The sequence below is a fragment of the Panicum virgatum genome, chromosome 5N (genome assembly GCF_016808335.1).
Source record: "Panicum virgatum strain AP13 chromosome 5N, P.virgatum_v5, whole genome shotgun sequence".
NCBI classification, from domain to species: Eukaryota; Viridiplantae; Streptophyta; class Magnoliopsida; order Poales; family Poaceae; genus Panicum; species Panicum virgatum.
The window spans coordinates 56,196,066-56,218,387 of NC_053149.1; the positions used below are offsets into that span (position 1 = coordinate 56,196,066).

Sequence of the window (22,322 nt, forward strand, 5' to 3'; positions counted from 1 at the left end):
ATTGGAAATATAATTTTTATGAATAGTATTTATATAACATGACAAATATAGAAACTACCAGTGGTTTCTTAGGTTGCGACTACTCATAGAAACTACGAGAGACCACTAGTAACCCGGGCAGTCTCTCGTCTCATCAGCAACCCGGGCAGCCGCCAATAGACGGAATAATGGAAGCCGTGACGGCCTGACGGGATGCATATGGGCTCACGGCTCAGGTACGGGGTCCGTCTGATCCCCCGGCCGGCTCGCGTAAATACCGATCGATCGGTCGGCCGGTAGGTCGTAGGTGAGACGTTACGTGCGTCACAGGCATATGCATGTGCATGCAGCAAGCATGCGTCCACACGAGAGAGAAAAAAAGGTCCTGCTCCGCGCGGCCGGGCCGGGCCCATGTATGGAGCCGGCCGGCGGCATCGGTCGGATCGGAGCCCGTCGGCGGCGCCGATCGATCGGTGCGTGGGGGCACTCGGGCGCGGGCGGGACGTCGTCCTCGCGTACGCTCGCGCGTGTCGGAGCGCTGAACCTCGCCGTGCAGACCGTCGCGCCGGCGTTCGCTAGCTCGCTGAAGGGTGAAGCTTAATTGCATTGGGACATGAGAGGTGGTGGTGGGCGCAGCATGTGAACGTGTCCAATACTACTATATATATAACAACATATGCATGGTCGTCGCCGGCCGATGGATCGAGCTTTAATATGGATGGACGACTGGACATGCGTCGTGCACGTACGTACAGGGCCCCAAAGCAGCTGCTGCTGGTGGTGAGAACGAAGGTGCACGAGAGATCAATGAACTGCAACGCTCCCTGCATGCATGTGCCAAGTTTCAATAATTCAGTAGCGCATGGCTCCACTAGAACCAATTGTACATTGCATGTACGCCGAGCTGGTCCGGCCCAGCCGGCCGCTACATTATCCGTTTGGCAGTACTGCGTAGGACCGACCGTAGGTACGCGTACTGTCCATGCTAGGCTTGGATTAATAAGCTTGTGCTTGCTGCTCGTACTAGCTCTCACTTCATCTGGAGTTCCGGACCCGTCTTCTGCTCATGCGGGAGGAAGTGAGAGTTTAAATCGGATAGATTGAATGGACCCTCATTACTGGTTTCAAACTATGTATATACTCACCTTTCTAAATGATTAGTCATTTTAGCTTTTCTAGATTCATAAACTTTGTTATGCATCTTGACATAATATATATAGATACATGTATATATACTTCCTCTGTCATAAATTACTAGTCATTTTGACTTTTCTAGATTTATAGACTTTGCTACGTATCTACATATGTATTATGTCTAGGTGTGTAACAAAGTGTATGAATTTAGAAAAGCCAAAACGATTAATAATTTGAGACGGAGAGAGTAGTAAAAAACTGTGAGTATAGAAAAGCCAAAACGAACCAACTTGCGGGCTCAATATTTCTTTCTTACCTTAAACACCTACATCTCTATCGATACACTACTCCATCATTTCAGGTGTCCCCAGCTAGCTTAGGCATCCAGGAATGCGATTACCCCGCCAACCAAATCCACGAAAGACAGACATCCCCATACGGCCATACGTATGTCATGGCCCTCGTTGTTGAGATCGACCACCAATTCCGCGATTAAATGGCGGAGACGCAAATATCACTCTAGCTAGCTCAGGCCAGTCTTGCATGCACACGCACATGCATGGTGTAGCTGCTTGCTAGCTCCTGCGGTGGTGTACAGGGATCAACTCTTAACTAAATTAATCCTGCCGTGACAGTGTCAGAATTAAAGTCAGGCCGTTGATCCGGGAGCTGGTCTCTCCCTCTCCAGCGTCCAGCCTATGGACGGAGAGCGACCGAACTGGCGACGATGACGGAAATGTAAACCTAAAAGCTAGGAGTCCAAGCTGTAGCGTTCGCACATTTATCCGTGTAGCCATCACGTCCGGTGGCGCATGCATGCGTACCCGCACAGAAAAAGAAAAAAAAAAGCGATGGAGCTACCGTATACTCTCGCTTGCATGTGCGTACAGCTCGGCACCAGCGGCGTGTCCTGGCCCGCGACAGGTCACGCCGCCGGCTCTCTACATCATACTGTTACTGTACATGATACATGCCCTGCCATGCCATCATCCTCAGCTCATCATCAACAACATTCTCCTAAATCCGATCATTAGGACCCGTAATCCCGTCCAACTGTCGTATCATTGTAGGTATGGCGATTCGGTAGCTAAATTAAGATCGATCTTTATTCTGCCTCTCCTTATTAATCTAGTTGTTCGTTTGATGCTGAATTGCTGCTGACTTGGACCCATGGATGTGGACATGCATACACGTACTGCAGGCTCGCCAAGCCAGGGTGGGGTTGCTTTGAGAAATGTTGGAGATAGGGAGAAGCCTACATTATGTTTAGTGAAAAAGAGGAAAAACACCATGGTGCGGACAAAAAGCGCGCCCGTGCGGTCACCACTGTTATCTCGGTCGAGGGTTTAGTGGGTGTTTGAATACATTAGTCAGATGACTAAAATATTTAGTCAGGTGACTAAATTTTAGTCACCCTTTTTGGATGGAAGGACTAAAAGAAAAGACAAAGAGGAGGAAGAGAGAGGAGACAGAGGAGGAAGAGTGAGGAGACACAGCCATGCACGTGGTCTAAGAAAGGGAGATATAGTTTGTCACTATTAGCAGCTCTCTATGTGACTAATGGACTAAAGAAATTTTAGTCCATTTTAAATATCCTGTTTGGTAAATAGATGACTAAAAGTAACTGAAAGAGCCGTGGTTACCCTAGGGGGCGGGGTCTATTCCTCGGGTGAGCGAGTGGGGGGCGACGAATCGCAGAACGCGCTCGCCCCCGCCGTCGCTCGTCTTCCCGGCCTCCGCCGCCTCGCCTTCCTCTACTTCCTCTGTCGCTGCCTCCGCCGGAGCCTTCCTCCGCCTTCGGCCTTCCTCCGCCGCCACCTTCGGCAGCCTCCGCCGGCCGACTCCGCCTCCGCCTTGCAAACTCTGCCTCCGGCCGCCTCCACCTCCGCCTCCGGCCGCCGGATCTCGCCGGATCCCGCCGCCTCCACTCCTCTACGACTCGCGCGATGAATAGACGCCCCCGTCACCCTATCCAATCACCCCCCCCCCCCCCCCCCCCCCCCCCGCACGAGCCAAATAGTACTAGCAGGCTAATAATCCAATCCACGCGAGCACATGCATGTCCCGGTAGCGTTCAACTTTGCCCACCAAATCAAATCAAATCAAATCCACCGCACCCAAACCACCAATTTGACGCTTTGCCCCCCGGCCGCGGGCGCCATCGATCCGCGCGCGTCAGCAGGCAGGCCCGGCCATCCCCAACCGGCAACCGCGCGCGGCCGCGGCTACATATAACCCGCGCACCGGAACGGGGCACACAGCCACTTGCCCGTTCATTGGTTGCAAACTTGCAACCGCGCGGCTGTTTGAGCGAGCGGGCGAGCCGAGAGCTCGCGATCGCCCGCCAGCCATGGACCCCTGCGCGTTCGTGCTCCTCACCGTGGACCAGCTCCTCCTCAAGCTCCCCGCCGTGCCGCGCCCCAGCTCCGGCGCCGGGGTGCACCCCTCCACCTCGCCCTGCTTCTGCACGCTCAGCCTGCAGGACCACCCGGCCTCGCCGCCCCGCACCGCGCTGCTGCCGCTCGCCGGCGCCGCGGCGCAGCACGCCGACCCCGTCGTGCTCAGCCTCGACGCCGAGGCCGTGCGGAGGCTCTCCGCGCGCCCCGCCGAGCTCGTCGTGTCCGTGCACGCGGGCCCGACGGGGACCAGCTGCGGCATCAGCGCGGCCCGCGCCCTGGGCCGGGTGCGGGTGCCCGTCGACGTGGCGCGCGCCGCGGCCGGGGAGACCGTCATCGCCCGCGACGGATGGGTGGACGTGGGGAAGCCGGGGTCCGCGTCTTCGCCGTCCTCCGCCGCCCCCGCGCGCGCGCAGATCCACATGGTCGTGCGTGCCGAGCCCGACCCGCGCTACGTCTTCCAGTTCGGCGGCGAGCCGGAGTGCGGGCCCGTCGTGTACCAGGTGCCCGGGGGAGCTGCCGGCGGCGGCCAGCGGCAGCCGGTCTTCACCTGCCGGTTCAGCGCCGGACGGAGGGCATCCAGGAGCAGGTTGGTATAGCTTGAACTACCTTGTTAGTTTGGCGTGCAGTTCAGATAGCACATTTTTCTGAGTCCCACTTGCATCGAGATACCTTCGTCGATTTGCTTGCAAATTTAGTTATCCTTGTTCTTGTGTTGTTAATACTAGTAAGTTGTTTGATCGTTCATCCTTAGAACTTGATTTACGGAGCCAAGTCCTTTCGTAGTAGTAGTTCCTATAGTCGCAGACTTGCAGTGGACCTAGAATGCTAGCTAGACATTAGCAGGCAAGGGTAATCCTGGTCTTATGGAGCATTAATTGTTGGTCCAAATCAACAGATGGATACAATTAAGTGGGCTTAAGAGACTGATATACAAATCCAGAGGTCAAAAATTCAAAACTCGAGGATAAGCAGACTACTCTAAATTAGCAAATTTACTCAAACAAAATAGGTTTATAGTAAAGGGGTTTGGTCATCAGATAGCTGGTGGAGATTTTTTTTAACAAGCCGGTGACAGTTACCATAAGCTAATTAATGATAACCCCATATCCACATGCAATCAGTTTTGAACATTTCTTTTTGGAAAGGAAGTAACTAGTGAGCACAGCTAGATAGCTCAATACCTCTCTTCATTTTTTTAGAGAAAAAAAAGTCAAAAGCATCCCCCCTTCTTTCTGTTTTTTCTTTTGATTGTTATTCGTACCTTTCATATTATTGGAAGCCAGCTCTTAGATACTTTGTTGTTTATCATACATTCAAACTCCTACCGGCATTATACTGCAACTGAACATAAATTATATTTGTTCTCCGTGGAAGGTAGCATTTCTTGTTGGAATCAAAATGAATTGGTGAACACATGAGAATCCATGTCGCTGTCCGCGGAATTGTAAAACGCAAAAACAAACTAGACCCACAATTTTTTTGATCAAATTCCTCAATACAAAAATACATTGGTCCTGCAATCTGAGAAGCCAAGTTGGGTCTCTAGAGAAACCTTCAGTGTCAGTGCTGCTCTGCTCAAATCCCCATGTATGCATTAATCCAGCTAGCTTAATGTACCAGGGTAATTTTACTTACAGCTAGCTGGGACTGAATGACTGATTTCTTAAACCTGAACATCCACCATGCTGAGGTACAAGAGACACACCAACCGTGCATGTGATGACTTACCAACCTAGCTCCTTATGGACTCATATAGCTAGCTGGCTCAGAATCTTCCTATATCATGTCCAGCTAACCTTGCACGAGGCCGGATTGCCATAGCCCTTACCTGCTAATTAATCTTGTCGCATTCACACTTGGCGCCACGAACGCTATGAGGTTATGCAGTAGTGACACTTGACTAGATTTATTTACTAGGATAGGATAGGAAATGCAAGCATGCGCCTGCACTGCATGTTACGTTCCTGTAAACTTAACTAACCCCGCATGTGCGCTCCGAATTTTGACCAGATCGCTGACGCCGCAGTCGTCCATGACCCGGGGCGCCAGCCGGAGGCTGCGGTCCTGGCTCAGCAGCACCCTCCACGGCGACGGCCGCCGCGACGGCTCGCGCGAGCAGCGCAAGGGGTGGACGGTGACCATCCACGACCTGTCGGGCTCCCCCGTGGCGGCGGCGTCCATGGTGACGCCGTTCGTGCCGTCCCCGGGCTCCGGCCGCGTCTCCCGCGCCAACCCGGGCTCCTGGCTCATCCTCCAGGCCACGGGCGCCGGGCCGTCCAGCTGGAAGCCCTGGGCGCGCCTCGAGGCGTGGCGCGAGCGCGGCCCCGTAGACGCGCTCGGCTACCGCCTCGAGCTGGTCTTCGACTCGGGCCCCCACGAGTGCGCCGTCCCCATCGCCGAGTCGTCCATCAGCACCAAGCGCGGCGGGCAGTTCGTGATCGACCCGGCCACGTTCCCCGAGGCCGCCGCCGGCGCCGCGTGGCCGTTCGCCGGCGGCTTCGTCATGGGATCCACGGTGGAGGGCGAGGGGCGGGCGAGCCGGCCCACCGTGCAGGTCGGCGTGCAGCACGTGACGTGCATGGGCGACGTCGCGGTGTTCGTGGCGCTGTCCGCGGCCGTCGATCTCTGCATGGACGCCTGCAAGCTCTTCTCGCAGCGGCTCAGGAAGGAGCTGTGCCAGGACCAGGACGAGTGACAAGTCGGAGAGACCGGCCCGACCGGACCGGACCCGAGGGGTGTGTATTAGTGCTCTTGGGTGCGGCTTTTGTGCTCCTGTGGATTGTATGGTGCGTGTGGTTGAGGTAGTCCAGTAGCTATTTTGTCTTGTGGCGCTGAAGGCCCTGTGGCTGTTTTTAGTGTAGGCTGGGTCGGGTCACAAGAACAGAAACGGGGTGTGTTCATTCCCTTATTCTTTCATTACAGCATTCACTTCTTTCCATTCTTTCTACACCTCTCTCTTCTTTGTTCAGTTCAAAAGATGCACATTGGATGTCTTCAGATACAGTATTCTGCTTGCGCTTTCAGGGCCGCGTTGCACTTCTTCTAGAGGCCTTTCAGGAACTCGTCGAGCGGCGAGGCGGCCCATCGCGTCGGGCGAGTCGACGACATCGATGACGACGGCCATGCCGCGGCGCAGGAGCACCTTGGCCAGCTCGACCTTTGGGTTGAGATGGCCCACTCCCAGCGAGGAAGCGAGGGGTACAGGACCACGGTCGTCTGCTTCTCGATGGCCATTGCGAATTGCGACCGAGCAAGGGAAGGACCAGAGATTACAGGTGCATTGTGACTGCCGAGAGGCTTGGACATCTATATAGAATGGGTTGCAAGAATCGCTGCGTGTTTACTGTTTAGTGTGTACTCCTCCATCTTGACACGTATCATTGTACTAGTATGGGAGCAACGACTTCCCCGCAACCACATGTTTCCACTCGTTCTTTCGGCAAAAGCTCACGAATGCATCAACTGGTTGCATTGCGAGAAAACAGGAAATATCCTATTATACATTTGACAGCAACAAGTTAATTTAGGCCTTGTTTAGTTCCTAAAAATTTTCAAGATTCCTCGTCACATCGAATTTTTGAACACATGCATGGAGCATTAAATGTAGTTTAAAAAAACAACAAATTGCACAGTTTAGCTGTAAATGATGACATGAATCTTTTGAGCCTAATCTATTATATTATTAAGGGAGTGTTAAAAGAAGCCACCACGTTCGCCGAGAGGATCTAGAAATTCTCACATTAATCTAAAAAAGAGAAGAATGTACACCATTGATTTTTATGATGATCCGACGACTTAGATTAATTCAAAGAGTCAATACAAAATACTATTATAAAAAGCTAAAATTTAAAAAGAAAATACATAAGCCAATAGAAGTATTAGACTACAACTCTACTTAGTCCGTACATGACCAATATGGCAGCAATTCTATTCTCGCTATAAAATTTAAAAAGAAAATACATAAGCCAATAGAAGTATTAGACTACAACTCTACGTAGTCCGTACATGACCAATATGGCAGCAATTCTATTCTCGCTATGGAGACCAAAGGAAATCTAGGCTAGGAAATACAAACTATTATAATAGGTCAGCAACTCAGCCGTGGAATCAAGGACTATGAAAAATCATTTTGAGAAGCTCAGTGTTACAATCTGAGAACAACGAATGATCCAGTGTGAGCTTCATGGGTCGCTCTTTGATGACGTCGTGATAAAACAAGACATTCAATTTGATCGGAAGGGGCAATCTGAGACAATATCAGTGTGGTGTTGAGATCGCCACCACCCCTGGAGATTCAGATGCCATGGAGGAGGAAATCGCTATCATAATCGACGCCCTTGCCATGTGGATTGAGCTCCCCACCACGAGCAAAACGGGTGCTATGTATATGCCCAGCGGCAGCGGTGGTTGGTTAATTCCATGTGCTCGACGGTAATGGTGGATAGTTTCATACAAGAGCTCGACGATGACCGCAATAGAACCCATGTTTGTTTGGCTTATTATTTAAGCAAGTGGTTGAAGTTGATTCCATGTTTACTCAGATTCTGACCATACCAGATAATGGAAATCAAGGAGGCAAAAAAGATATTGAGCCTCTGAGCCGAATGGTCACCAATGATTCTGATGTCGTCGAGGTTCTGATTCACTTAGACCAATGAATAATCACGCAGGGGGTGCAAATGATGATGGGCACATAATTCCAACCAGCAGCATGATCTCAGCGATAAAAATCAACAAGAAAAAAAGAGAGGACATCCTAGATGATGAGGGGCTTCATTTGAAGCCTCTTTATGCTCTCCTTGATAATACCGTGATTATTACCATCGAGGATCCCGAAAAGAAGCCGACAAGCCAAAAGAAGAATCAGAAGAGAGAGACTTTAGAGGCCGGGCCGTCAGCTTCTACCGCTACAGGAACACATTTGGCCTCACATAATTGGCCGTCCATCATAGTGATCACCATGGTGTGCGCAAGCAGAGCGTTGGAATAGCACTATAAGCAGTGCATGAACCAGTGATCTTGGCCTCAATATGGTGCCGAGAGCGCCTGGCGCAGATTGAGGAGTTTTATCGTGTGGCCATGTTGCAAAGATGGCAGGGGATCACAAGACCATTTGATGACACACTGACTACCATTCTACCAACATGTTCATCATCTTTGTTGCCGTATGACATGCTGACTACCATTTCATAACAAGAGCATGTACAATACAATCAAGCTACTAGCATGTAACTTCAATGGTGGATGGAAAAAAGTGGTGAAGTAAAGAAGATCTATATGTATTTTATCTTGAAATTAAAATATGCTATTCTACATGAATTAGGAAAAAATAAAAAATACATATAAATAACAAATAAATTACTAAATTATAAGAAAAATAATGAATGACATTTAAGTTTCTATTCATATTTAATTGAAAGCAAATTACTTAGCCAAAGAATAGAGTTACATAAAATTTTCATTCTATTGTCAGTAAGGATTTGCACCGTTAGATTTTATGAAGATCTAACGGTCGAAACTAACTTGACAATTTATACCAAAGAGTTCATGCCGAAAATAATTAGTAAATATTTAAATTTGGAATTTGAAAATAAGAAAATTAATAGTTGACCAAAGAGTTTCTGTGGAATATGATTAATTAAATAGATATGGAAACCATGAAAGATACCTGTGCTATTCAAGTCGACATCTTCACCCGTTTGCCCTCCCTCCTTCTTGCCCATCCACCAGCAGACGGCCCATGTCGCCTTGTATGTCCTTTTCAGAGTTCATCTATATCCATATATACCTAGGGTTTGTGCTGTGCTTGCCTTGCACCATGGCAAAGACAAACAGGTTCCCTCCCGTGAGAGTGTTTGCTGGGGCAAGGAGAGACCTTTGATCCGATCTGGCACACATCAGTCTCCCGTCTTGCTCGGATGAGAGTTGCTCGGTTCAAGTTACAGTGTCGTCACATGGCCTGTCACGATTCAAGATCTTACAGGCTCTCTCCATATAATTACAACAAAAGAAAAAAAGTAACGGCACCCTCCATGCAAAACATAATAATACAATTATGTTAGCCTCTCCAGCAATGCATGCAATGATGGACAATATGCTATCGTTCAACTGCTAATGCGAGCCTGGTGACTGGTGTGTTCATAATGTTACTATAGTGAGACATTGATTTCGGCGGTGATTGATAAACAGCTCAATTTTGACCGAGAGTGACCTAGACGCTACACTTTGTGGAAAGAGAGAGATAGAGAGAGAGGTGGGAGTTTGCACAAAGGTGAAAAGGCAGTACATATTACATCCATTGGATCTCGGGAGTTAAAAATTGGCATGTTAATTAATTTGAAAGAGAGCTTTTTATTTGTTTGGTAAAGTAATTGCATCAACACTAGAGAGCCCATAAGTATAAACAAAAGTTTATATTCAAAAGAAGTAAAGAAAACCAATCAATATTGTTATATTATATAGAGTTGTTAGTAGGTTTAACTTAAGTTTACAAAAGCAATATCCGGTGTAGCCTTGGAATGAAAAAAATAATTTAGGGGTATTGACTAAAATAGGAGCGCTAATTTATCCCTCGGTGCCCTAATGGGCTAAATAAGGACTAACAGGCTCTTAAAACCAAATAAACATTATTTGTGCAATTAAATTACCAATTAGCCCATATTTAGCCCTTTTATTTGGCATCCATATAAACAAAATTAAAGTTTAACTCTGAAATCCAAACACCCTCTAAATACTTAAGTGTTACATGAATCCAATAGAGTCTCTTATTGGTTTATAAATTATCACAATAATATGTCAAAATATATAAATATCTCCATCATTGATCTTTGTGGACTCATGTAACACATAGATTTTCTATGATACAAGGGTAAACTAAAAGCATCTCAGGATGACACACCTATAACGATTACCTTAAGTGCGTAGTATATACTCCCTCTGTCGTATTAGGTTTGTCCCAAGTCAAACTTGGTAAACTTTAACCAAATTATGGAAAGAAATAATAATATTTACAATACCAAATTTGTTTCATTGAATCCACCATAAAATATATGTTGATAGTATAGTTGTTACTATATCTTTCTACAGACTTGGTCAATGTTAGTAAAGTTTGACTTAGGACAAACCAGCTAATGCGACATGTAAATAAAAATGGAGGGAGTAACTGCCAGAGTGAATTAGTGTTTGTAGAATCATCAAGGTGCAATGAGGGGGAGTTGAGGAGATCTGAAGTATCCTAAATTTCAAGCACCAGTCTAGAGAAAGATCAGTGGTCCAAATTTGATTATGCGAGTCACAGAATACAATAGCTGAATCAGCTGGAAGAGGGTAGAAAGGCTTCCTATCTACGGGAAGATGCACGAGGCATTGGTACCTGTCAGCGAAATAATTTTAGAAGTAAAAGCTTTTCGTGAAGCTATAGAAAGCGGTATGTGAAATAGACAACTATGAAACAACTAAAAACTAAAGATCCATAGTGAGTCCAAGAAGATGACAAAATTTAGTGAAATCAGCATCCTGATTTTCATATGAGTTAATAATTAAAATAATCAAATAAGAGTGTAATTCAAATACATAAAAATAACTCCTAGAGTTTTATAAACAAGTTAAGCAAATCACTATATGAAAATACACGTTTTTATGAAACTATTTTCATAGGTATCAGGAAGAAAAAGACACAAACAAGGTAAAATCTAAACCATAATAAATAAATGTTTAGGGCCGTGTTTGGTAAATTTCGAGCATGTTTCCCGAGAAAAGAATCTCGCATGCATGGATTACTAAATGAAGTCTATTTGCAAAACCTTTTTAGGGATAAGTGTAATTTTTCGAGACGAATCTAATGACGGTAATTAATTGATGATTTGCTACAGTGATGCTACAGTAACCATCCTCTAATCACGCGGTCAAAGGCCTCATTAGATTCGTCTCGCGATTTACACGGGGGATTGTGGAGGTGGTTTTATAATTAGATTTTATTTAATACTCGTAATCAGTGGTTAAAGTAGGGTGAAAATTTTTTCACCCTACAACCAAACACGGCCTAGATAAAAAATAGAAAAAAGAATCAAATACAGTATTAGGAAAAGGGGCAGTAGCTAGCAAAGGAGGATTGAAGGAATTATAACATAATCCCTACTCTTAGTGTTTTGCTCTTAATTTCATAATTAATCTAAATTGAGGTAAGCTGATAAGGACTGATCAGCCAAGAGTACGTAAACGCACCATCAAAATAGGGCATCTGCATTAAATTATGTTTACATATAGATATTCCCTTTTGTCATGTACATATTTTGCACAATGAAATAAGATGATATCTTAAACTGGACTATTTGGACAAAGTAATGACAATGAAACAATTAGACAAAGTCACTTGAATACATTTAATTTTAAGTTAAAAAGATCCTAATTTTAACATGAAAAATTGCTAGCTACCCGCGCTATCTGCGCGGGCCACCTTGCTAGTTAATCTATAATTGGACAGTAATTACCAAATAAAAACGAAAGTGCTACAGTAGCCAAACCCAAATTTTTTCGCGAACTAAACACGCCCTTACATGTTTTAACTGCTATATGGATACCAGGCAGGGTACAGATACACAAAGTACTACCGCAGGCAGCATACTAAAAATCTATTATCTTATTATTTGGCCAATAAACGGAGTCTCCACGTTCACTCTCAAAGCCTAAAAATTTCCACATTAAACGATGAAAAATAGAAAAATAAAAACTACCCACCACTGTCATTATGATAAAAATTAGCCTAAAATACCCCTGTGACTAATTAAAAATCACCCACCAATGCCATTATAAAAAATTAAATATAAAATATCATTTAGCTATGTATCAGTTACAAACATATACTATTAATAAAAACTAAAGCTAACAAGGCCAACAAACGAAGCATCCACGTTCGCTCTCAAAACTTAGAAATTCCTACGTTAATCGAAAAAATAAAAAAAAAATTACCCACCACTACCATTATGATAAAAATTAGCCTAAAATACCCCTGTGACTAATTAAAAATCACCCACCAATGCCATTATAGAAAATCAAATATAAAATATCATTTAGCTATGCATCGAAAACAAACATATACATATTAATAAAAACTAAAACTAACAATAATCAATCAAAATAAAACGAAAATAAAAATAATTATATGCATAATATTATTAAAGCTCAACAGATTAAATTATTATTATAGGTAGATTATATTTAAATTGTTTTAATCAATAATAAGACATAATTTATGATAATGAACAAGGTGATATATGGTAAAAAAATAATATAATCTTCAAGTAAGGATACAACGACATGCGAAGTTTTGAATTTTCAATACTAGCCGCGCAAATGTACGGGCTATACGCCTAGTTCGCTGTAAACCTGTTGGAATCGATTACGACTTCTTCTATATTAGGTATCCTCCGTATCGTATCCGTCCGGAACCGAATTACCTGGACGATCAGTAGTTGTCGGCAGGGGGCATGAGATTATCCTGGGCGCCTGTATGCTGTAACTGCTGAAACATTTTTATTTTTTTCGATAGGTGATCCCAGTTCTCTCATGTCAGACGGCCACTCAGTACAGCAGATGCCTGTGCCACGGCCCTGGCCACTCTGTAAATCTCATGCTGTACAGACTTCCAGGACTCCGAAGTGTTGCTGCTCCGAGCGCTGGCTATGGCATTGGCTATACCCGGATAGACTGCAGTATCCCAGTCGTTCTGCTCTGAAGGTCCATACACCTGCAAGTGTTAACACTTGAAATTAGTGTAAGCGTTCCAGAGAGGAAAACGAGTGCTTCGTGCAGGAGTCTCGGCTCACCAGATGCTTAAACCATTCTTGCTTGACGATGCCTTCCCTGCTAGTGAAGGCTCGCTCGGCCTGCATGAGCCGGTCATTGAGCTGTCGGATTTTCATTGAATCCTTGTTCAGCTGCTTGCTCAGCAGTTGCTCTCGAAGTTCCTGAAAGTGGCCATGTCTCATCACAGTGCACAAAACGCAGTACGGTAGAATGTAAGTTTTGCATAACTCGAGCAGCAATTCTCAAGTGAAGGTACCTTTTGTTGGTTGTTGGCTTTGGTAGCTGCCGTTCTGAGATCTCTGATTGAGTTGTACAGTGGGGAACAAGTAACCGCTGTTCCCTTCAATCCATTCTCTAATACCTTTGTGTATGCCTGCATTCAGAAATAAGGTTAGAACTTCGTCATGTGTTCCCTGTGTCTGAGTGGCTCTACTGGCCTATAGATGCAGTTGCATTTAGGGACACAAGCTGACCTCAAGCTCGATTGCATAGGACATGTAATTGAAGGGTATGATCTCATCATTGGCCAGCCTCAAAGCCATCATTCCCCATATGCTAGCAGCTGCAAGATGAACATCTTGGTTACCAACGTGGTGGTGCAGATAGTGCATCAACTAATATTATGCACAAGAACAATATAACAGGTCAGACCTGCAACATGCCTTCGGAACCCAGGATCTCCGAAATTTTCCATCCACACGTAGTCATCGTATAAGGAGTGGTAAACCGGATATCCTGGTCCTACAAACACCAACCAGAAACATACATTAAAAGAGGAAAATCGCTAGAATAAACGAATTGATGGAGATCAGGGGCCTTACCTTCACCAAACACTAAATTCATTGAAGGAATACCAGCATGTTGGACAAAGGCTGAGTAGTCAGATCCTCCATCGCCTAGTCTTAGAAACTAATGCAGGGGAACAGCAGTGAGAGATGAGTGATTCACCCACTAAAAACACAATTCTGGAGGTATGGAATTAAAATGTGCTGCTGAATAAATCAGAACTTGAAGTCCTTAGAACCTCCAGGGCCTGTTTCAGTTGAAGGAACTAGTAGCCTAATACAACTAACCGGCTCCTCAGGAAAAATATAGACAGTAGATTATATATTGGACAAGCAATTTATTACAACTCACCTTTGGAGAACCATTTGATTTGATCCATGAATCATATACAGACTGAGATGAATTGTCAGGATCTTGAATCTTCACAAAATGACAAAGAGCAGTTTTACCTTTTAGGCGTTGTAATATGGAAAATACTATAAACACAGAAGAAAAAACCTATGTTTGACTAAAAAATGGTCACCACAAGAAAACAAAGTTCACTATCATGACCATGCCCCCCCCCCCCCCCCCTCCTTTTTCTTTTCTCCTGGGTATTTGACTACCACTAGTTTCAGGCAGGGTGCCCATACCACTTTAGTTATTTCCTGAAGCAACTCATCAAGTTGGGGAGTTGTAGATGGCAGGAATCCTGGGCCAACGACTGAAACGTCAATATTTAAATAAGCAACAGCTCTAGAAGATAGCATCTCCTGGTTTTCTTCAACCCATTCAGTCGATCCTGTCTGAGTAAATGCAAATTTTGATCATTATTGCTGTTTCATAGTAAATATATACAGACGGACAAGAGTGGTTCAGAGACAGATACAGACCAATCCATATTCTTCCGCATCCCAGCTACAGAATATAACGGTTCGTCGAGGTCTCCAACCTTGCTTTTGCATCATCGAAAACCTTTGAGCTAACTAGATGGACAGAAGGTGAAATAACATGTCAAGAACCAGACAGGCAGCAGATCTTTCTCCATGTGCAATATTTGAGCTAACAATAGGTCACGCACAGAAAACATGAGATGGGACTAAGCTTCAGTTACTTAAGCTTACATATACCGTGTTCGGCTTGCTCGCGCGGCCGGCCGGAGCTACAGTAACACTGTAGCTACAGTACCCTCATATTTAGGCTCTCCGCGCTCGTCGTACTCCAAATTCACTCTCTAAACAGAATATTCCGTTCTGGTCATCAAGATTCTCAACTCTATATTCAGTTTCTCCGCGCCCATCCATTCTCTATATCTCCTCTCTATACCAACTACCACATGTGGGACCCACACCTCAGATTTTTTTCCCCTTTTTTTCTCCCCCTCCCTCCCTTCTCCTTTTCCACGCCGCGCCTCCTCTCTCCCTCTCCACCATCTCCCTCTCCCCTCGGCACCCTCCCTCCGGCGGGGACGCAGCGGAGGCACGGGCAGGGGCGTGGCCATGGCGCCGCTCCTCCCTCGCGGGTGGAGGCACGGCGAGGCGCGGCCGCGGCCCCTGCTCGGCGGGCTGGACGGACGGACGCAGCGGGGAGAGGCTCTACACAAGGGCTCCGGCGAGCAGGCGAGGGCGGCCCTCCCCATGCCAGCGAGACTGGCGCCCTCTCCTCCTCCCTTGCCCGCGGGACGTCGGGGCGCGCGCAGAGCGGCGGCATGCCCACGGGGTGGCGCGGCGCGCGAGGTGCGGCAGCGTGCTCGCGGGGCGGCGGCGGCGGCAACAGCAGCAGCTTCGGAACGGCGGTGTGCGGGCTCCGGCCTTGCTGCTGCTCGCCGCGCCGGGGATGGCGGCCAGCGCCCCTCGTCCTCCCTCTTGCCTCCCGCGCCCCTCCTTCCCCAATCTCCCCGTCGGCGCTCCTCCAACCCTCCATGGGCGCGCCCCTCCTCCCTCCCCCTGCTCCCTCCCCGCGCCGGCCATGGGCGCTGCCACGGCGGAGCTTGCGAGAGGAGGCCGCGGAGGCCCCGGCACCCCTCCTCTCCTGCTCGGTCGGGCGGAGGCCGCGGCGGCCAGGCTCGAGTTCGGCACCCTCTCTCTCCCTCCCCGTTCTCTCTCTCTCCCCTCCCCTGCGGACGGCAACGGCCCGCATGGGGAATCGAGCAGGGGCCTCTCGGCGGCGGAGGCGAGCGCACGGGACCGCGACCGGCGAGCGCACGGGACCGCGACCGGCGAGCAGGCAAGGGCGCGCGGAACCGCGGTGGGCGAGCGGGGACATGGCGGGCGGCGGGCGAGTTCCTCCCTCCCGGCGGCTGTCCTCCCTCGCCGCGGGGCTTGCTCGCGGCGCGGTGGTCAGCACGCGGCGGGGTGGGCCGCAGGCGGTGCGGCGGCGCAAAACGGCCTCGGCGGGGGGCCGTGGGCTGGAGGAGCAGGGGGCGTGCGCGCACGGCGGAGGAGCAGGGGCCCCGCGAGTGCTCGAGCTCCCGGCCTCCTAGCTTCGTCCCGTCAGCGTGCCCTTGCGCCGGAGGTGGAGGACTCCCACGGCGAGGCCCCCTCCTCCCTTGCGCCGGCGCATCCTCCTCCTCCCTCCTCGCGGCGGCGACGGCGGACGCCTCTCCACCCCCTCTCTCTCGGCGCGAGGCCGTTGGACAGTGCGGGACCCGGGCCACGGTGGCGGCGTAGCGCGCGGCCGCTATCTGCGCTCGATTTGGCGAGCGGAGTCTCGCCCGCAACGATACAGAGCGATGTAGCGCGCCCCGCTGCAGCAAAAAATCTCTATATCCGGTACTCAAGGACGGGATGGAGAGCCCACTGCGGGCAGCCTTATGCCTTCCCGTAGGTCGTTGAGCATGTGCAGTAACTATTCGCTACAGTACCATCTGCCACAGTAACAACCGCTACAGTATATATTCTCTCTCAAAATCAGCTGCTACAGTGAATCTCCAGCCGGAACTAGCCAGCCGAACAGGGTGATAAGCGAATCTAGGATTTCAGATTAGGGTGGTCCAATAGAACAATATTTTTAAATATGTTAGTGAATAAATCAATCTAATCTTATAAAATTCCTCGATTTGTACATTCTTAATTAAATTCTATTATGGAAAAAGTCTATATCACCCCCTCACCTATGGAGGGTGGAATACATAACCCCCCAACATATGAAATGTCTATATTACCCCTGAACTTTCCAAAACCGGTCAAATTACCCACTAAAGCAGTTTTGAAAAATCATAGTAAATCACAGAAAAATCATAAAATAGAAAATTCAATTGTGTTAGATTCCAAATGAGTAGAACTACACATTGAATATATAATATAATATAATATAATATAATATAATATAATATGCTTTAGTATTTTTTTGTTGTAGCTTTAAATCTATGCTTTTCTTCATAGCTGTAAAAAATGTACTAAAGTATACCATATTTTATTTTCACTGTGTAAATCTTCTCATTTATAGTCTAACACAATTGAATTTTCTATTTTATGATTTTTTTGAGATTTACTATGATTTTTCAAAACTGCTTTAGGGGGTAATTTGACCGGTTTTGAAAAGTTCAGGGGGTGATATAGACTGTTTCATAGGTTGTGGGGTTATGTAGTCCATCCCCCATAGGTGAGGGGGTTATATAGACTTTTTCCTTAAATTATCAATTGCTATATGCCAAAAAAAAGTAGCTATTTTGTCTACTAGTAGTAATAAATAAAATCAAATATGAAAAAAATCAGGGGGTCAAACTCTTTAGGCCGAATCTGGGCCCTGGCCCATCCCGTAAATCCGCTTATAGAGGAAATGGTTGGTTGATACCTATTCTAAGCGAATCAGCATTCTGGCCCAGCAGGCCTACAAACACAGTGACTACTCAACAATGGCGAGGACGTTCTGTAAGCGACAATTACCTCAATCATAGCTGCAGTTCCGCTGTTGGGGTCGGATGCTCCAAACGTCCAAGCATCACGATGGTTACCCAGAATAACATACCTGTATCACAAAACGCAGTGTATTCTCAGTTCAGTCACATGCTTAGCAGAAAAAGACGCGGTTCTGTGTGGTTTAACTTATGCCTACGGCAATGACACGTCCCTAACCTCTGTTAAACAGCGAGGATAATGACTGGCTCTAATTTTTTGGCTTTGAAGGGAACGGCTTCCAGTAAACGAAAAGGACGAGAAAATTGTGCTTGGCGTTTTAACAGTATATACGGCATGTTTCCTTCAGGACCATCACTTAGCTACGTTTTAAGCTAGTTTTCCCTGAAGGAAACATGCATTTCCATAGCTAGTACATTGCACCGAAGGCCCAAAACCAAAACTCCAAAAGTAGGCACTTGAAACGTGTATGAGGTCGGAATAATGGTTAATAAAAAAGACATAGTCTTTTCTGACTTTCTTAGAGAATGATATGCCGCAGATTCTTCCGATCTGCAAAGCGGAGCTCGATAGGATATTGTAGGTTATCGTAAGAAGCCAAGAACCATACCCCACCGGCACTATATATGCGCAACTTGCCAGGGTATCATAATTTTTTTACTATTTTTTTATTAGACCTTCTATATTGAACAGCGGCGTCTTCTACAGAGTGAAGGCAGGTGAGGATAGCTCCTCCTCATCCATATCATCTAGAAGGTCAATGGATGGTCCAAAAGCAGTGCTTTGAAATGCGCAAGGCAGCGAGTATGGCGGTGCAACGTCACATTTCACAAAGAGTATGGCAGAAGCATCCGTGACAACGAAGGATCACTAAAGAAATCATCGCATTCCATGAACAATTTGTTACCTATCTGGCTCTTCAGCGCCTTCGATGACGGCAAAGACATTCTCGATCGTTGCCATCGTATCGTTCCCCTGCAAATTCCACAGCAAAGCATCAATCCAAGGACCCAAGGCGGCCAACCGTAGAGCGAGAAAAAGCCGGCTCGAATCGCCCATACAAGATACGTCAGGTTCAGAACCGCCGGCCCGGGCCCGAGGCGGTACACGGGGCTGTCCTCCCGGCCCTGCCAGCCCGCCGGCGCCACGGCCCCGCCGATGGCGCCGTGTATCTCCATCGCGTCGCGCGCCGACACCGGCAGCGCCGGGATGAGCGGCATGTCGTCGGTGCGCATGGCCTCCTCTACGCTGAGGCGCTCGCAGCCCTCGGACGACGCCCACATCGGCGTCGTCGGGTCGCCCACGCCGCGGAACAGGCTGCCCACCTGCACGCCGCTGGGCGGCAGCCACCGGGAGTCGGGGAACGGCGCCTCCCCGGGGGCGCCGCCGTACTGGAGCGGGTCCGTGTACACCACGGCGGCCGCGGCGCCCGCGGCGCGCGCGTTGTGCGCGATGTCCTCGCAGTGGATCCTCCCGTACCGCGCGAGCGCGACCTTGCCCGCGACGTCGACGCCGCGGGCGGCGAGGTAGGCGAAGTCCTCCTCGCGGCCGTAGTTGGCATACACGGCCTCCGCGGAGACCGACCCGGACGCGGCGTACGCGTAGAACGTCGGGACGGCCTCCGCCGCGGCGGCCGCGTAGGGGTCGCCCCGGTAGGTCTCCTGCCTCAGGGCGAAGGAGGTGGCGGCGGCGCCGCGGCCCGGCGCCGAGAGGGAGAGCGAGCGGTGGACGGGGTAGGAGAGGAGCACGGAGTAGGGCGTGACGTGGGCGGGGAAGGAGAGCGCGTCGCGCACGTAGTGGGCGGTGAGGGAGTTGGCCCTGGTCCCCGCGACGTGCGGGTGGAGGGTGAGCGCGCGGAGGTGCGCGGCGGCGGTGTCGTTGGAGCCGAGGGAGAGGAAGAGCGCGCCGTAGTTGGGGGCCGGGCTGGGCGCGGGACGGAGCGCGAAGAAGAGGAGCAGCGAGAGGGAGGCGAGCGTGGCGGAGAGGCCGAGGCACAGGAGGCGCCCGCGGGGGCGGGGCTTGGCCCGCGGCGGCCAGGCGGGGGCGAGGAGCGAGGCCGCGTCGAGGCGGGACATGGCGCGGCGGGGGCTGGGGGCGCGCGGTGCACGGCCTCTTGTGGTGGCTCCTTTGGCGGGCAGATGAACAAGAACAAGAAGTGCGGGGGTTTAAGCGGCGGGCGCCGCTGACGTGGTGCCCTCTCCTCGCCGGACGACGGGCACGGATCGTTTGATGGAACAGTGTTTGGAGTCTGAAGCTACTGCAGAGCTGAGATTGCTAGTGGACGTTGCGCTGTCACGGATCACTGATACTGTTGCGCCCAACTCTTATCACCAATTCAGTCGATGCATTTATAGATGGCCAAATAGGCTCGATCAAATGAGCCGTATACACGAAAAAAAACATACTGTAACTCAACCCAACCCATGACCAATAGGGTCAGTGTCGACCCGACCCGATGCATAAGGTCGTGCCCGGGCCTGAACTCCGACCAATAGTGCCGACCCTGACCCAGCATGACTAATGAGCCTGACCTATGTGACACGACTATTTTGGGTCAGACCACTAGCCGTTAGAGGCTCTGGAAGCCCATTAACAGTCCAAGGCACATGTAAGAGCCCACCACCACCCTCTTCCCCCTCTCTCTCCCTGCCCCCATCCCCTCTCTCGTTCTCTCCCTGCCGCCCCTTCCTTTCCCTTGACGATGATGGAGGAGAAGCGGCGGCGACAGGGGGCCGGCGAGCGGCAGGGTGGACGGTCGCCGACACGTGAGTAGGGGATGGCCGAGGTGCGCGCGCGACGGGGATGGCTGGCGTGCGAGCGGCGGTAGAGGGTCGGGGCGTGTGGCAGAGGACGGCGGGCACACGAGCGGCTGAGGTCGTCGGCCGCCGCACAAGCAACATGGACGATGGTGTGCGCGCCGCGGTGGAGGCCGGCGGCCGGCGTGCACGCCGACGGGGAATGCCGGTATGGGCGCGGCGGAGGCCGGCAGCCGACGCGAGAGTCAGCCAGGAGAGCCGGCGTGGGTGCGGCGGAGGCCGGCCGGCACACACGCGCCGCTTACCCGGTGGCCAGTGGTCGGTGCGGTGGCTCCCACACGGAAGTCGTGCCTGACGGGCCGTCGCGCTGGCCGTGCTGATGGGTTTGGATGGGCCGGCCCGGCACGATTGAATCGCTATAGTGTCGTGTCTGGGCCGCCGGCTCAGCCCACGGACCATCACGGCATGACACGATTAGTTTAATGGGCTTTGTAACTGGATCATGCCGTGTTGGGCCGTGTCGGCCCATTTGGCCATTTATAGAGTAAATTAGAGAGAGTGTGATTGCTTTGTTGGTGCATAGAATTAAGTTATGTAGTGCAAATACGGTGAAAAGTTGAATATAATTATTGTTTTTAATTTTAGAGGGTGCATTAACACTCCTAATTACTCCCTCTATCCATTTTTGATAGCTATATTTCACTTTGACATAATGACCAAGAAAAATAACCTTACTTATCGTATAATAAATACAATACAGATTTTTGTTGGTACTCCAATGTTTTAACTGGAAATTTCTTGTTACTAGTGCTATTTATTGATATACCCATACTAATTGTAAATATAGCTATCATTTTTAACATTTGAATTTTTTAAATATAGCTATAAAAAATGGATAGATGGAGTATTCGCTCTGTTCAGATGGCTTGTCAGTCAGTCAGCCAGCTGTGTTTTTCTCTCAGACCAAATCAGCATCAGCCACCAGTATTTTTCTCTGACAATAAATCAGCACCAGCTACCAGGCACAGCCAGCCGAACAGACGTGAGATAAGGGAGAAATACCCAATTCTGATATAGTCTCTTGCAAAATTAGCTGGCAATAACACATCTCCCTCGCCAGCAGTAGTTTTATATATTCTTATCATGCAGTAAGAGCAACACATGCAGCACCGATCGTCAAAAAAAAAAAGAAGGAATCGAATCGCCAGGATTCCTCCCAGGAAGAATTGAGCCCCCAACTCCCGCCAGCGACCCCACCCCATCACGCCCTCCTCCCTCCGTTCCGAGGCACCGACCCTCCCCTCCCACAAACCCACACCCCCTTTTCGAAAAACCCTCCTCCCCCCGTCCCGTTCGATCGGCGAAACGGAAGCCTCCCCTGTCCCGGCCCCGCCCGCCCGGCGGCTGGTGGGATCATCATCGATTGGCAAGCGATGGACCCCAACTCCCCCGCGGCGGAGTTGGAGGTCGTCGGCTCTCTCTCTCCGCCCTTCACGCCGCATCCCCCGGCGGCGGCGAGCGCCCACGCCGACAGCGATGATGGCGGGGGCGAGGTGGAGTTCGCGAACTTCACCGATCAGGAACTGGGGTCGAAGATTAGATTTTGGGAGGGGGAGTTGCAGCGGGGT

General features: G+C 49.3%; 2 protein-coding genes across 2 annotated transcripts; one reads left to right on the plus strand and one right to left on the minus strand.

Moving 5' to 3' along the window:
* Window positions 1-3,378: 3,378 nt before the first annotated feature.
* LOC120674034 lies at window positions 3,379-6,838 on the plus strand. The gene is made up of 2 exons (XM_039955097.1): window positions 3,379-4,098; window positions 5,523-6,838. The coding sequence occupies exons 1-2, from the start codon at window positions 3,464-3,466 to the stop codon at window positions 6,205-6,207; spliced, it is 1,320 nt and encodes a 439-aa protein (XP_039811031.1). The 5' UTR covers window positions 3,379-3,463; the 3' UTR covers window positions 6,208-6,838.
* Window positions 6,839-12,783: 5,945 nt separating this feature from the next.
* LOC120674238 (probable glutamate carboxypeptidase LAMP1) lies at window positions 12,784-20,051 on the minus strand. The gene is made up of 12 exons (XM_039955383.1): window positions 19,000-20,051; window positions 18,846-18,913; window positions 17,969-18,050; window positions 14,975-15,067; window positions 14,735-14,887; window positions 14,454-14,522; window positions 14,138-14,225; window positions 13,968-14,057; window positions 13,790-13,878; window positions 13,573-13,689; window positions 13,337-13,477; window positions 12,784-13,257 (listed from the first exon to the last, which is right to left on the minus strand). Exons 1-12 carry the CDS (start codon window positions 20,011-20,013, stop codon window positions 13,075-13,077), a joined length of 2,187 nt encoding a protein of 728 aa, XP_039811317.1. The 5' UTR covers window positions 20,014-20,051; the 3' UTR covers window positions 12,784-13,074.
* Between the last annotated feature and the right edge of the window lie 2,271 nt (window positions 20,052-22,322).

Coding starts and splice junctions, on each gene's coding strand:
- LOC120674034 (XM_039955097.1), top strand. CDS start 3,464: ATGGACCCCTGCGCGTTCGTGCTCCTCACCGTGGACCAGCTCCTCCTC. Junction 4,099..5,522: donor CGGAGGGCATCCAGGAGCAG/GTTGGTATAGCT, acceptor AATTTTGACCAG/ATCGCTGACGCCGCAGTCGT.
- LOC120674238 (XM_039955383.1), bottom strand. CDS start 20,013: ATGTCCCGCCTCGACGCGGCCTCGCTCCTCGCCCCCGCCTGGCCGCCG. Junction 15,068..17,968: donor GAACTGCAGCTATGATTGAG/GTAATTGTCGCT, acceptor CTGTCCATCTAG/TTAGCTCAAAGGTTTTCGAT. Junction 13,690..13,789: donor CCTATGCAATCGAGCTTGAG/GTCAGCTTGTGT, acceptor TTCTGAATGCAG/GCATACACAAAGGTATTAGA.